The sequence below is a fragment of the Brettanomyces nanus genome, chromosome 3, assembly GCF_011074865.1.
Source record: "Brettanomyces nanus chromosome 3, complete sequence".
Taxonomy (NCBI): Eukaryota; Fungi; Ascomycota; class Pichiomycetes; order Pichiales; family Pichiaceae; genus Brettanomyces; species Brettanomyces nanus.
Window position 1 is genome coordinate 936,895 of NC_052376.1, and position 14,819 is coordinate 951,713.

Here is a 14,819-nt window from a genome sequence, read left to right on the forward strand (position 1 = left end):
ATTTTCTGCTAACTTATCTATTACTTTTACTTTTACTTTATTACTTTTACAATATGCCTTCTTCTTTGGAACAGTTAAAAGCCACAGGAACTGTCGTTGTGGCTGATACCGGTGACTTTGAATCAATTGCAAAGTTCCAACCTCAAGATGCTACTACCAATCCATCTTTAATTTTGGCTGCCACTAAGCAGCCTCAGTATGCTAAATTGATCGATGTTGCTGTTGAATATGCTAAGAAGCATGCAAAGACCCCCGAAGAACAGGCTACTGTTGCTCTTGACAGATTGTTGGTTGAATTCGGTACTAGGATTTTGGCCATTGTTCCTGGTAGAGTGTCTACTGAAGTTGATGCAAGATTGTCATTCGATAAAGAGGCCACTATCAAAAAGGCTTTATCTATCATTGCTCTTTACAAGTCTATGGGAATTGATAAAAAAAGAGTCTTAATTAAGATTGCTTCCACATGGGAAGGTATTCAGGCTGCTCAAGAATTGGAGTCCAAGTATGGAGTTCACTGTAACTTGACATTACTTTTCTCCTATGTTCAAGCAGTCGCTTGCGCTGAAGCTGGTGTCACTCTTATCTCTCCGTTTGTTGGAAGAATTATGGACTGGTACAAAGCCAAGACTGGTGAGACATATGATTCTACTTCAGATCCTGGTGTTCAATCTGTCAGAGAAATCTTCAACTACTACAAGAAATACGACTATAAGACCATAGTTATGGGTGCTTCTTTCAGGAACACGGGCGAAATTGAGGCACTTGCAGGTGTCGATTTCTTAACCATCTCTCCAAAGTTGTTGGAACAGCTTTCTGACTCTTCTAAGGCAGTTCCAAAGCTATTGGATTCTAAAAAGGCCAAGTCTTTGGAAATTCCAAGGGATTCCTTCATTAACGATGAGCCTAAGTTCAGATTCTTGTTTAACGAAGATGCTATGGCCACCGAGAAGTTGTCCGAAGGTATTAGAAAATTCTCCGCCGATTGTGCTACTTTGTACAACAAGTTGCTTGATAAGGTTTCCGCTTAAGCTTGATTACTATGTAGTATTTGATGTTAGTTTGATATTAATTCGATTTTACGTGCCCCCAAAAAAATATGTAGTCTTCTTCTTGCTTCGTCATCTCGCGAATTCGCTTCAACCGTATTTTCCATCTGTCCCCTACTGATCATCCTTTGTACTCTCCATCCATTATGTCAGCTGTATCCCTAGCAGCACATGCTGGATTTTTACCTAACATGGGTTCCTCTCTAGAAAGCTTTACGATGGATGAGATCTTTAAGGAGCTCCGTTCTAAAGATGAGGCCGTCAGACTTAGAGCTGCCAAGCTGCTAAGAAAGCATGTTGTTGCTGTATCCAGGGATATTACATCGCCTGAGCAACTCTCCGTTTACAACAATTACATCAACAAGCGGATTTTTGATCTTATCAATAGTTCTAACGTAAGAGAGCAGCTCGGTGGAATCGAAGCTATCAATTCCATGGTTGATCTGATCACAAATTCCAATGAAGATCCATCAGTGCCCCAATTGGGGCTCACTACCACCGCTGAACAGAACTCCAATATGATTACAAGGTATGCCAGCTATTTAAGAAGGCTTCTTTCATCAAACAACTTGTATGTCATGAAGGCTGCCACTACCACTCTAGGTAAGTTGGCTATACCTGGTGGGTCGTTGACTGGAGACTTTGTTGAATTCGAAGTGAAGAGGTCTTTAGAGTGGCTTGTTTCCGAAAAAGTCCAAGGCAAGCGTCATGCCGCTGTTCTTATTCTGGGTTCTTTGGCCTTCAACGCTCCCGCTATGCTCTATCCCTACATCAAGGATATCCTACTGAATATCTGGATCGGTCTTAGACATCCTACCTTATCTCTGAGAGAAGATACTGCAATATGTCTTAGATATTGTCTTAGTATCGTTTATGAAAGGGATTCTGAGTTACTCAATTATTGGTTTACAAAGTTGTACAACGAGGCTCTAAGCATCTTTAAATCTGTTGGCACAGGTGTTTCTACTTCTGCAGCAGCTGGAGTCTCTTCAGGAACCAATAACTCCTCCGTAATCAACTCCAACATTTATAATAGTCCTCCAGAATTTGTTCACGGATCTTTACTTTGTTATAGAGAGTTGATCCTTCAGGGAACCTCCATTTTGGATCCCAAAATCGACGAAATATACGAAACTCTAATGACCGTCAAGGATAATCGCTCTCAGGATATTAGAAAGGAATTTGCCATGATTATGCCCAGATTGGCCCGCTATGACAGAATCCGTTTTGTCGACAAGTTTATGCATCGGGTCCTGCTCTATTACATTTCACAGCTAAAAATCGGTAAAGATAGATCGTTTATCTTGACAAGTGTTGGTGATATCGCCATTGAAGCCAAAAATAATATTGTCAACTATTTAGATGGTGTAGTCTTAGAAAGCATTCGTGAAGGGCTTTCTTCAAGGAGTCCCAAGACGAGGAAGGAATTATCTTCTCCGTGCTTTTACTGTTTGGCAAAATTGGCCATTGCTCTAGGCCCTCCATTAACCAAATTTATCAACAGCTATCACGTTCTCACCTTAGTGTTGAAATGTCCTATCACTGATAGCATGCTCAGTGTCCTAAAGATATTTATTGATCACCTCCCGTCTCTAGAGCCTATCATCAACGATAATTTGATTAATACGATCAGTTATTGTCTTTCTGGCTATGAGTTCAAGCATCCCGGTGCTCCAGACTTTAAGGTTCTTATGGACCCACAATTGGCCTTTAGATACAGACGTCATATGCTTTCTAGAGAGGGGGGCCCATCTTTTCAACCTCCACGTTCGGAAGTTGACGTCACTAGTCTTGCTGGACTACCAAATGTGAGCGAGTATGAAGATGGTGACGTTGTCGTCATATTGCAGGCTCTCAAGGCTCTAAGCTTTTTCGACTTTCGCAACTACAACTTGACCGATTTTGTGAGGCATGCTGTCACCTATTATATTAGTCACAATACTCCTGAAGTGAGATTACAGGCTTCCTTAACTTCTTCGAACATTTATATGAGAAGCGCCATTTGCCTGGAACGAAGTGCTGCATCTTTAAAAGCCGTCAACGATGTTCTGTCCAAGCTCTTGACGATTTGTATTACGGATCCTGTTCCCGAGGTTCGGCTCGACGTGTTGAAAAGCCTCGGTGACCGCTTTGATGCTCAATTGTCTCAGGCGGAAAACGTTAGATTGTTATTTATGGCTCTCAACGATGAACTATTTGAAATCAGAAAGGCCACTGTCAAGTTGGTTGGTAGGCTCACCTTTATCAACCCTGCATACATAGTGCCTCCGTTACGTAAGATGCTCATTCAGTTGTTGACAACTCTTAATTACGCAGGTCAAAGTACAAGGCGCAAGGAAGAGACTGCCATTCTGATTTCGCTGCTTATATCCAGTACGGGTGAGTTGTCCAAGCCATATCTCAAATCAATCATGGACGCATTGATACCGCGTGCTACTGATAGTAGTACATCTGTAGCTTCTGCAGCAATTGCTGCTATAGGAGAGATGTCTATTGTGAGCGGTGCCGAAATGCTTGAATTTGTTCCTCAGTTGATGCCTATTCTACTAGAAACTTTCCAGGACCAGAGTTTGAGCTACAAACGAGATGCTGCTTTAAAAACTTTGGGCCAGTTGGCCGGTGCATCCGGTTACGTGATTAGACCATTGATTGATTATCCTCAGCTTCTTGGTCTTCTAGTCAACATCCTCAAGTCGGATTCATCACCCTCTGCTAGAAGAGAAACGGTTAGGCTCATGGGTATTTTGGGTGCGCTTGATCCTTATAAATATAGAGAGGTGGAAAGAAGCGGAAGAGATTCTCAGACGGTGGCTGAGCAGAATGCCCCTTCCATTGATATGGAGTTGCTTATGAAGGGTAAGTCTCCTTCAAATGAGGACTACTTCCCTACTGTGGTGATAACGACCTTATTGAAAATCTTAAAAGATCCTTCTCTAAGCAATCATCACCCTGCAGTGACTCAAGCTATAATGCATATTTTTAAGACGCTTGGGGTCAAATGTGTTCCATATTTAGATCAGGTAATCCCCGGGTTCGCTTCTGTGATGCATTCTTGTCCGAAGTCAATGTTGATAACATACTTCCAGCAATTGGGTGACTTGACAAAGATCGTCAAGCTAAATATCCGTCCCTATCTCGGCCAAATTTTTGATTTGATCAAAGGGTTCTTTAAATATTCTGAGTTGCAAGTTACTATTATTGGAGTCGTTGAGCAGGTCTCGAAATCTTTGGATGACGAATTCAAATTGTATGTTCTTGATGTTGTCACTATGCTTCTTGATCTCTTAAATCAAGATAGTTCACCTAAGCGGGCCCCCTCATTGAGGGTTCTCAAAGCCTTCATGGTATTTGGCGATAACATGGAACCTTATGCACATTTGTTTGTCCCCCAGATGGTGAAATTGTTTGAGTACGCACCTCTCGTCCTCAGACAAGCATCTATTGAGACTGTCGGTAAAATTGCTCGGGTGATTAACTTGAGTGACTATACGTCTGAAATCGTTCATCCATTGCTTCGATTGTTGGCCAATTCTGATAACAATGAGTTGAAGAACACTGTAATGATGACGATCTGCTCTCTAATGATACAAGTTGGTCAAGAATTTTCTATCTTTGTACCTGTTGTCAGTTCGGTGCTTATCATGAACAAGTTGCATTATCCGCTCTTTGATCAATTGGCTGATAAATTGCTTAATGGTGAGTCTCTGTCTTCTGGACTAGTCGTATATCCTGACGATGCCTCCCTCAACAACAACAACCTTGAAGTAGAGGCTACTCCTAGAAAGTTGCCCGTCAATCCTCAGGCTTTACGTAATGCATGGGACTGCAGCACCAAGAGGACCCGGGAAGACTGGCACGAATGGATGAGACGGTTAAGCATTGAGCTATTGAAGGAGTCTTCGTCTCCTGCATTGCGAGCTTGCTCCTCGTTGGCCACGGTATTTCCTCCATTAGCGAAAGGATTGTTCAATTGTGCATTCGCTAGTTGTTGGAACGAATTGCATATTCAATATCAGGGAGAATTGGCCCAGGCGTTGTGTATTGCGCTCTCATCACCGAACAGTTCACCTGAGATCCATCAAACATTGTTAAATTTAACAGAGTATTTGGAGCACGATGAGAAATCTTTGCCTATTCGGATTCAGACCTTGAGTCAGTACGCGCAAAGATCGCATGCCTACGCTAAGGCCCTTCACTACAAAGAATTAGAGTTCATTCAAGAGCCATCCACCCCGACCATTGAATCTTTAATTAGTATCAACAACCAACTCCAGCAGACTGATGCTGCAATTGGTATTTTAAAGTACGCCCAAGAACACCACGGTCTTCAGTTGAAAGAGACATGGTATGAGAAGTTGCAGCGGTGGGATGATGCATTAGCGGCTTATAACGAAAGAGAAAAGGAAGAGCCTAACTCCCCCGAAATTACCATGGGTAAAATGAGGTGTTTCCATGCATTGGGACAGTGGGAGCAGTTGAGTGATTTGGCAGAGAAGAAATGGGATGCTTCGTCGAGCGACATGAGAAGGTCTATTGCGCCCCTTGCTGCTTCTGCCTCTTGGGGACTTGGCCAATGGGAGAAAATGGGCACTTACATTAGTGTGATGAAGCACGAGTCTCCCGACAGGGCCTTTTTCAATGCGGTTTTGTTATTGCACAACAACAATTTCGAAGACGCAGCAAGCCAAATCTCTAAGTCCAGAGATTTGCTTGTCACAGAAATCACTGCACTTGTCAGTGAGTCGTACAACAGAGCATATGGTGTAGTGGTGAGAGTTCAGATGTTGGCGGAACTTGAAGAGATCATCACCTATAAGAAATTACCACCTGGATCGGAAAAAAGGGCACATATAAGGGAGACTTGGAATAAGAGGCTATTGGGCTGTCAAAAGAATGTTGACATTTGGCAAAGAATGTTGAAAGTTAGAGCACTGGTGGTAAAGCCCAAGCAGGATATGGATATCTGGATCAAGTTTGCTGATCTTTGCAGGAAGGGTGGCCGTCTAGGATTATCCGAGAAGGCTTTGAATTTGCTGTTAGATGAAGGCACTCCTGGTCAGCAGACATCTAGAGCCCCTCCACAAGTTGTATATGCCCAATTGAAATATATATGGGCCCGAGGACAAAAGAAGGAGGCACTAAATCATTTGATTGATTTTACCTCCAAGCTTTCACGCGATTTGGGGGTTGATGAGAATGAAGCTATTAACGAGCCACTTCCAACAGAGGTGGTGGGTGCTTCAGAAAATATTGAGAGATACACCAAATTGCTGGCCCGCTGCTACTTGAAGCAGGGTGAATGGAAGATTGCTATGAATTCTAAGTGGGGCGATAATGAAGCTAGTGGAATTCTTGGTTCTTTCTTACTTGCCACCCATTTCGATCCAAAATGGTACAAGGCCTGGCATAATTGGGCTTTGACCAACTTTGAGGTGATTCCTTCGGAGTCGAAGCAGTTGAACAATTATGATGATAATACTCAGCGTCGTAATGAGTCCGAAGCTGATCTGAATACAGTTATTCATTATGTTGTTCCGGCAGTCAAGGGATTTTTCCATTCGATTGCATTATCGCAGGAGAGTCCCCTCCAAGACACGTTGAGACTTCTGACTTTGTGGCTTAACTTTGGTGGTATTAAGGACGTTTCCAACGCAATGGAAGAAGGATTCCAGATGGTGAAGATTGATACGTGGTTAGATGTGATTCCTCAATTGATCTCTCGTATTCATCAGCCTGACCCTGTCGTGAGCAAATTCCTCTTGGGATTATTATCTGACTTAGGTAAAGCACATCCTCAAGCATTGGTTTATCCATTAACTGTGGCTATCAAATCTGAGAGTGTGTCTAGGCAGAGAGCCGCATTGACTACCATCGATAAGATGAGGCAGCATTCTGCAAGGTTAGTTGATCAGGCTGATCTAGTGAGTAACGAATTGATTAGAGTCTCTGTGTTGTGGCATGAGATGTGGTACGAGGGATTAGACGATGCTTCTAGAGCCTACTTTGGGGAGCATAACGTCGAAAAGATGTTCTCGATACTCACTCCTCTTCATAAAATGATCGAGAAGGGACCTGAGACGATTAGAGAAGCTTCGTTTGTTAATTCTTGTGGTAAAGATCTAGCAGATGCTCAGCAGTGGTTGGATAGCTTTAAGAAAAGCAGGGATGTTACATATTTGAATCAAGCTTGGGACTTGTACTATGCTGTTTTCCGAAAGATTTCAAGGCAGTTGCCTCAATTACAGAGTTTAGATTTACATCACGTGTCGCCAAAGTTGTTGGCCGTGAGAAATATGGAGTTGGCTGTTCCTGGAACGTACGTCGCTGGCAAGCCCGTCATTAGGATTGCAAGATTTGAATCTGTCTTCTCTGTTATCACGTCCAAGCAGAGACCAAGAAAGTTCTGTATCATTGGAAGTGATGGTAAGAAATATCAGTATGTTTTGAAAGGTCACGAGGATATCAGACAGGACAGTTTAGTGATGCAGTTGTTTGGCTTGGTGAATACTTTACTTGCCGATGATTCGGAATGTTTCAAGAGGCATCTTGACATTCAGAGATTTGCCGCCATACCTCTTTCGCCATCTTCGGGATTGCTTGGTTGGGTTCCTAATGCAGACACTTTTCATGTTCTTATTAAGGAATATAGAGAACCAAGAAAGATATACCTTGATGTGGAGCATAGGATCATGTTGCAGATGTCCCCTGATTACGATAGTTTGATGCTTTTGGAGAAAGTGGAAGTGTTCACCTATGCTTTGGATATTACCCGTGGTCAGGACTTGTATAAGGTTTTATGGTTCAAGTCAAAGTCTTCGGAGGCATGGTTGGATAGAAGGACGACATATACAAGATCTTTGGCCGTGATGTCGATGGTTGGATATATTTTGGGACTTGGCGATAGGCATCCTTCAAATTTGATGATGGATAGAGTTACAGGGAAAGTGGTTCACATCGATTTTGGAGACTGTTTTGAATCGGCCATTTTGAGAGAGAAATATCCGGAAAAGGTTCCATTCAGACTAACCAGAATGCTCAGTTATGCTATGGAAGTTAGTGGTATTGAGGGATCGTTCAGGATTTCTAGTGAGAACGTGATGAGGGTTCTCCGGGACAATAAGGAGTCGCTTCTTGCCATCTTGGAGGCATTTGCTTACGACCCATTGATCAATTGGGGATTTGATTTCCCTATCAGGGAGATTATCGAAAACTCGGGACGTCCTATTCCGAGTACCAATTACAATGAGTTGTTGAGAAGTGGACAAATTTCGGAAGAAGAAGGCAAAAGGATGACTATTCAGTACAAGAACGAGATACGGAATGCTAGAGCGGCGTTTGTGTTGAACCGAATCAACGACAAGTTGACGGGTGATGACTTTAAGAGATTTAAGGACTTGGACGTTCCTACACAGGTAGATAACTTGATCCAGCAGGCCACTTCTGTGGAGAACTTGTGCCAGCATTACATTGGATGGTGCTCTTTCTGGTGATATAGGAGTATATGTATATATATTAATGATTTAGGGAAGGATTCCACTTTTGAAGAACCGGATGCAGTCTTTCGTCGTCTAATTCTAGGTCCTTATTGAAGTATTTTTCCTGAAGAATATTGGATATGTTCAATTCGGTTAGAGATTCTTCAGAGTCGTTATTAGTATGGTCTATAGTCGTCTGTGTAACGATCTCTCCTACCAGTTCACCTATTCTGGCCCCTATAGGATATCCAGAGTCAAATCCTTCCTGTAAGCTTGCCTCCCTTGCTTTGGTAAGACCATCTAAATATCCCTGCTTGGCATGTTCTCTTTTGATCGAGGCCAATGTGAGACTGGAAGGGCTGTCATCGGGAGAGCCATAGGTATCATCTTTCTCCAGTGGGGACTTGGCGAGGATGGGGTTTGAACTATCAGAGTACCAAGTATCATCATCCTCCGACTGAGCATGGTTGATTTTTGTATCTGTGGAATCTCCCATACTTGGTAGAGCAGACAGGCCGTGTGCATACAGAGAGGAGAGGTGGTGGTGGTTACCTTGGACGACCTCGAGCGACCTCAGGCGACCTCGTCTGACGCGTCGATTTATATCATACTTGGCGGGTAGCGACAAAAGCGGAAGAATAACGATGATGTAAATTGCGAAAAAATTAGTTAAGCCTAGACTCACTGAATAGACGCACTGAATAGAGTACGTCTCCTTTTTCTCTCCCCTTTCTTTATTTGTTGCACATTTATCTATCAGGTATAGATTCAGTGAACTGATTAAAACTGTCATGTCGCAACAGGATGTCATTACACAAGTTCCGAATGATGTGGGGCAGGATCAGCCGATGTTAATAGGAGGTGATGTGGATGATTATAACACTGAGATTCAGATGAACCTTCGTGGCCAGATGTTCACGATCACTCGAGACGACCTAATGGGGCTTCCTGAGAGTGTTTTACTTTGTTTGTTTCCCAACGGCGTTTTTGTGGACAAGGATGGAAATGTGATAACAAACCTTACAGAAGATGATGTTGTCTTTGTTAATTTCTCACCTGAATGTTTCCAGTATATCTGCACTGTGTTTGACTCAGCAGTAAAGGATTTGCAATTTCAAGAGCAGAAACTACTAATACCGAAGCAGCAGGTTTATGACATTAATGATCCAAGTATATTGAGCGATAAGCCTTCTATTATTGTTCTAAGAGAAGATTTGGACTACTATTGTATTCCACCGGTGAGGGGGCTCTCAATAGATGAAATGCGGCGCATAAAGGTTCTCGTGGGCCAGAAGCTCGTTGGAAATACTAGGATATTTGATGGTTTGGGCTACAAGGCTGGTCAACAGTTGAAGCCTGCAGAGCAGCATCTAATGGATATGTTATGCTCTTCTGGCTTCTCTGTAAACGGGGACTGGGGTCACCGCTCGTTGGAGCCAGGTAAAACGGTTGTTTTTTCATTGACGCTGGTTCGTCTCAACAACCGTTCTACAGGTACCTCTTCTCCATGTGATTCACCGCAGTTGAATCCTGTTTCCTCGGCAAGCTCCGCGGCAAGCTCTGAAAGAAAGCGTTCGAGATTCAGTAACATAGCTCGAGCTGTTTCGAGGGCCAGTTCTAGAACTAGAAAAGAAAAACCAAACTCTAACGCCACCAAGTTGCTTCTTTTTTGGAGAAAGCCTGCTAGAAAGTGTTGGTGGTCTGATGTGGTGGAAGAGGTCGATTTAGGCTCTCTTGCAATCAAAGGTATCGATGGTGATGTGACTAAGATGAAGGTTCATATTCTTCGGGTCTGGACGTTGGAATTGTCCATTATTGGTGTTCAGTAGTCTGTGTACAGATCTATAAGAATCAATGAAATAATAGATAGTCCGCATCCGTACACCATTGGTAGATATCACATGATCTGACATAATCCTTTGATATGATGCAGGCCAGGTTATGGCTCCAAGATTCACCTGGCAAATTGATTTGATAAATTGATCTAATAAATTGATCTTAAATTGATCCGGTTTTCCTTAGAGGCAGTATGGTTTGTGTTTTCAAAAGGCTATTTTCGATGACTAGAGCAGTACAATTGTCATATATTGATGGGTTCAAGCCATTGGTGGCTAAGACTGGACTTGCAGGGGCTATTGGTAATACTCCATTGATTAAGCTTAATAAGTTAAGTGAAGAGACTGGCAGAAATATTTGGGGGAAAGCAGAGTGGATGAATCCCGGTGGATCCATTAAGGATAGAGCAGCTTTATGGCTCATAGAGAGTGCGGAAAAGAGAGGTATGATCAAGCCTGGAGGAACCATTGTGGAAGGTACCGCTGGTAACACCGGTATTGGATTGGCACATGTTTGTCGTGCAAAGGGTTACAAATGCGTGATTTTCATGAACAACACCCAGGCACCAGGCAAAATGCAGACGTTGAAGTTGTTAGGTGCAGAGGTGCATGCGGTTGCTCCTGCTCCGTTTAGCAAGCCTGAGAACTTCAACCATTTAGCCAAGAAGTTTGCTGATGAGACGGAAAATGCCTATTACACTGATCAATTCGAAAACTTGGACAACAGACAGTCTCATATTGAGTCTACGGGACCGGAAATCTATGAACAGTTGGATGGTAAAGTTGCTGCCTTCACTTGCTCCCTTGGTTCTGGTGGTACTTGGTCTGGTGTCACTCATTATCTAAAGTCCAAGGATCCTAAGATGAAATCGTATGTTGCCGAACCTCCAGGGTCTTGTGTTTATGTCTACGTTAAATCTGGTGGTAAGTCGATTGATGTTGATGGTGGCTCCATTACTGAGGGTATCGGTCAGCGTCGTATTACCGGTAACGTTGCTGCCGATATTAAGTACGCTGAAGATGCCTTTTTGGTCCCCGATGAGGAAACTATCTCAATGTTGTATAGGCTCATTGATGATGAGGGTATCTACGTGGGAAGTACTGCCGCTTTAAATGTTGTTGCCGCTGTCAGAGCTGCCGAGCATGTTCCTGAGGGATCCAATGTCGTCACCATCTTGACGGATTCTGCTCACAAGTACTCTGATAGAATTTTCAGTAAGAAGTGGCTTCAATCCAAAAACCTTTACGATTGTATTCCTGACCACTTGAAGAAGTATGCTGCCCTGGTCTAATTATTATATTTATGCTGTATATACTCTACCTCAAACCAAATCCTTCACCGTAATCCAATGCCAGATCCATTTTTTCTTTGAAGATCTCCTGTGATTGGTAGTCGTAAAGACAGAGTTCATTGAAGCATGTATGCGAAGTTGGTAACTTGATGCTGCTGTCGCACAGTCGAGTTATCTTGAAATGCAAAGACGGCAATCCAGTTGCCGGTAGTCTGTCCGTTCCTGTGACAAAGAAAAGCAGCTTCTTTTGTGCTGCTGTGGAACAATTGTCGAAATAGTTCCAGAACCAATCGATAATCTCATCATCCGCCTGGAATCCATTATATTTCGTGATGGATCTCATTATTGAAGTATCTAACTTACTACTACTTTCGTCTCCTATCAAAATGAGCTGAATCTCTTCAGGTGTGAATAATGACAATGCGTTTCCTCCCACAACGTTATAAAAGCCTTTGCAAAATGCTTCAAATGGTTGTTTGCAAGTGTCGTTAAGAAAGAAGTTCATATATCTTTCCACATATTCATACTTGTTCTCATCTGTAACAGGCACTTGTGATCCTCCTTTGATTAACTCTTTGGTGACTATATCGTCAAAGATGTCTTTGTAAGTGACCTCAAAAAAAATTGCTAAATCTTGCACACCATGGCATGTCAATAGTCGTTGTAATCCAGCGCCTGTTTCCGGATCCAATTGAATGAAGTCATGTAGTGTTACTTTCCTGTTCATTAACTTCTTGTATAATGCTCTAGGAAGTTTCAAATCCAAGATGGTCGAATTGTATATTGCTAACCCTAGTACAGCTCCGACAAGATAGTACAGCTCATCGCTGTTGATCGGTGAGCGTGCAAAATAGCAAAGATGAGAAGTCTCGTTGTACGAGAAGAGTCCCTTTTCGGCATCAAAGAGTTCCTTAGTGAGAAGCAAAAACCATTCTTTCTTCAATCCGCCAGCATCAATTCCTGGTTCGTTGACAAACTCAACACGAAGCAATTTCTTAAACTCGTTCTGGTGCGCTTTGATGGAGCGTAAAGAATCATTTGTAACATGTGTACGCCTAACACGGATCTTGAAGTACATGCCAAACGGGATTTTTTTGTTGATTGATTGAATGAAAGCTTCTTCAGCCTTACGTTCCATGTTTCTTTTGGCTTCGTGTTCTAAGATCGTGATTTTCGCTCCCAGAGAAATTAGAAATGGGAATTGACAGAAGGTAAACGATGGTTTGCGTAATGAGGCACCATCTCTAGACGTGACATTGAGATAAATACCGTTGGATTCTGCTTTGAGATAGTCTAGAACAAGAAGCGATGAGTCGTTACTCAATTTTAGGTCCCGTTCATGCATTTTGGTAGTCGTGGTAAACTGCCACGAATCAAAATCCTGCTTCACATTGACATAATCTACCAGGCAGTTGTAGAAGGCAGCTTCTGGAACTTTAGAACGATTCTTGTTGGCTGAAAATAGTAAAGATAAGACTCTTGCAGCGGTTCTTAAATGCCATTCGTCACTATATTGTTGAATCTTAATCTTGATATAATGCTCTTTATTAGTCTTGGATCCAGCTCCGCCCCAAGGAGAAGATGATTGCTGGTGCAGCTGCCCATTCGTTGTCGATAGTCTCCTACCTCCAGAAGAAATGAAAAGCGGTATTCTGATAGATAGACCAAAGTCTGAACTTTGTGATGTAGGACGAATGAAATGTGCTCTTAGAGTATCTTTGTAGTTAATATCATCGTCAGGTATATTCTGCGCACAGACATAAGAAGAAGTGTTGATCACAGTGTTGTAGATCTCGTAGTTTATGCAACGAGTCAACTGGAAAGTTATGTACAAGTTGAGAAAGTCAATCTTGCGGACAAACTCGTTGTCGGGCAATTTAGACCACCAATTGGTCACATACTGCATACATTTTCTGTCCATATGAGCCATAAGTCCAATTACGCGCTTCAATATATCATAGCAGATGGATTTCAATTGAGGCGCCAAAGAACTGGTGCCATTTGTTGCTGTATCGTTACCGCTGATAAGAGATTCGGGCAACAATGGGATCTCCAGTAGAATAAGAAGCCAGCTAATTGAATGTACATCGGAAATGCGAGGGGGATGTCTGAGAAGGTGTAGAGAGGTAATTAAAAGCCTGTAAAAGACGGCGTTAGTGGGAAGTTTCCTTAGTAAGGAGTAGAATTTTCGAAGCTCGGCGTAGTTGAGATTAGGCGAGTGGTATGAGGAGGAGCTTCTAGAGTCTAGTTTGAACGAAGCATTGAGCACGGAATCCGAGGAAAAGCTGCGAATGATGAGATTCTGCACAGCTTTAAAGTCGGGTTGGCCGTGACATTGTTGGATGGTGTCCTTCAATTCGTTAAAGGAGATAGAAAATTGAGGCAATTGAGGTGAATCAGCAGTACTCGATATGCACGTGGTGAAGCTCGTTTGGCAAACCATACACATGACTCTGGAGACGTCGGAAGGATACTTGATAATGGTACCACAACAGGCGCAGGAGTCGCATATCAACTCTTTGATGGGAGGTTTAGATGCCTGAACTGTAGGTTCAGCTCGTTTGTTCACCTGTCTGTTCAACCAACCAGAGCGTTTAGTGGAACCATTAGGAGGCATTTCTGGATCCAGTTGGGAGGATAAGAAGAGGAAGAAGAATACTGAGAATCAGCGAGATTACGTAATGGGTGCTTAAAAAAATATATATATATATATATGATAACAGAAATTGTTAGGCGCGCGGCATCCTGAGAAAGCGAGATAGGTGGATGATCTGAAGAGGTTTAACATTTGAGGATTCAGACACCCAGTAAGCAGGCTGCAGCCGAGCATTCACTTTTAGCATCAAAGTGTGATTAATAGAAAAAATATCATGCTTGGCAGCCTGAAACGCAATTATATACGTATTGTTTTTAGAACAGAGTCCAAGAAGAGCGCATGTTCTATGACGCGGTTGTGCACGGATTGTCCAGTCCTGGACACAGCCCGAGTACCATCCTCTTCATTTCCAAGATACGCGACCGCGTTTACGAGGAAGCAATTTCACTTATACGGAAGTTTGTAAACACCGGCGAAGGAACGCGCTTTATTTCTCTGCAAATTTTTTTCAGACAATGATATAAGTCCATAGGTTGCGTTTCATGTGACCTGCACGTTTCTAGCCGTGGCTAACT

The 14,819-nt window shown here is 42.7% G+C and overlaps 5 protein-coding genes across 5 annotated transcripts; 4 read left to right on the forward strand and 1 right to left on the reverse strand.

Annotated features, from left to right (window-relative positions):
- Positions 1–53: 53 nt before the first annotated feature.
- Positions 54–1,028, forward strand: TAL1 (sedoheptulose-7-phosphate:D-glyceraldehyde-3- phosphate transaldolase; the record flags this gene model as incomplete). Its single annotated transcript, XM_038923398.1, has 1 exon — positions 54–1,028. One exon carries the CDS (start codon positions 54–56, stop codon positions 1,026–1,028), a length of 975 nt encoding a protein of 324 aa, XP_038779326.1.
- A 164-nt stretch (positions 1,029–1,192) lies between these two features.
- Positions 1,193–8,536, forward strand: FOA43_003122 (uncharacterized protein; the record flags this gene model as incomplete). The annotated part of the gene is made up of 1 exon (XM_038923399.1): positions 1,193–8,536. One exon carries the CDS (start codon positions 1,193–1,195, stop codon positions 8,534–8,536), a length of 7,344 nt encoding a protein of 2,447 aa, XP_038779327.1.
- Positions 8,537–9,165: 629 nt separating this feature from the next.
- Positions 9,166–10,350, forward strand: FOA43_003123 (uncharacterized protein; the record flags this gene model as incomplete). Its single annotated transcript, XM_038923400.1, has 2 exons — positions 9,166–9,170; positions 9,288–10,350. The coding sequence occupies 2 exons, from the start codon at positions 9,166–9,168 to the stop codon at positions 10,348–10,350; spliced, it is 1,068 nt and encodes a 355-aa protein (XP_038779328.1).
- Positions 10,351–10,550: 200 nt separating this feature from the next.
- Positions 10,551–11,648, forward strand: FOA43_003124 (uncharacterized protein; the record flags this gene model as incomplete). Its single annotated transcript, XM_038923401.1, has 1 exon — positions 10,551–11,648. The coding sequence occupies one exon, from the start codon at positions 10,551–10,553 to the stop codon at positions 11,646–11,648; it is 1,098 nt and encodes a 365-aa protein (XP_038779329.1).
- A 25-nt stretch (positions 11,649–11,673) lies between these two features.
- Positions 11,674–14,265, reverse strand: FOA43_003125 (uncharacterized protein; the record flags this gene model as incomplete). Its single annotated transcript, XM_038923402.1, has 1 exon — positions 11,674–14,265. The coding sequence occupies one exon, from the start codon at positions 14,263–14,265 to the stop codon at positions 11,674–11,676; it is 2,592 nt and encodes an 863-aa protein (XP_038779330.1).
- Positions 14,266–14,819: the final 554 nt, after the last annotated feature.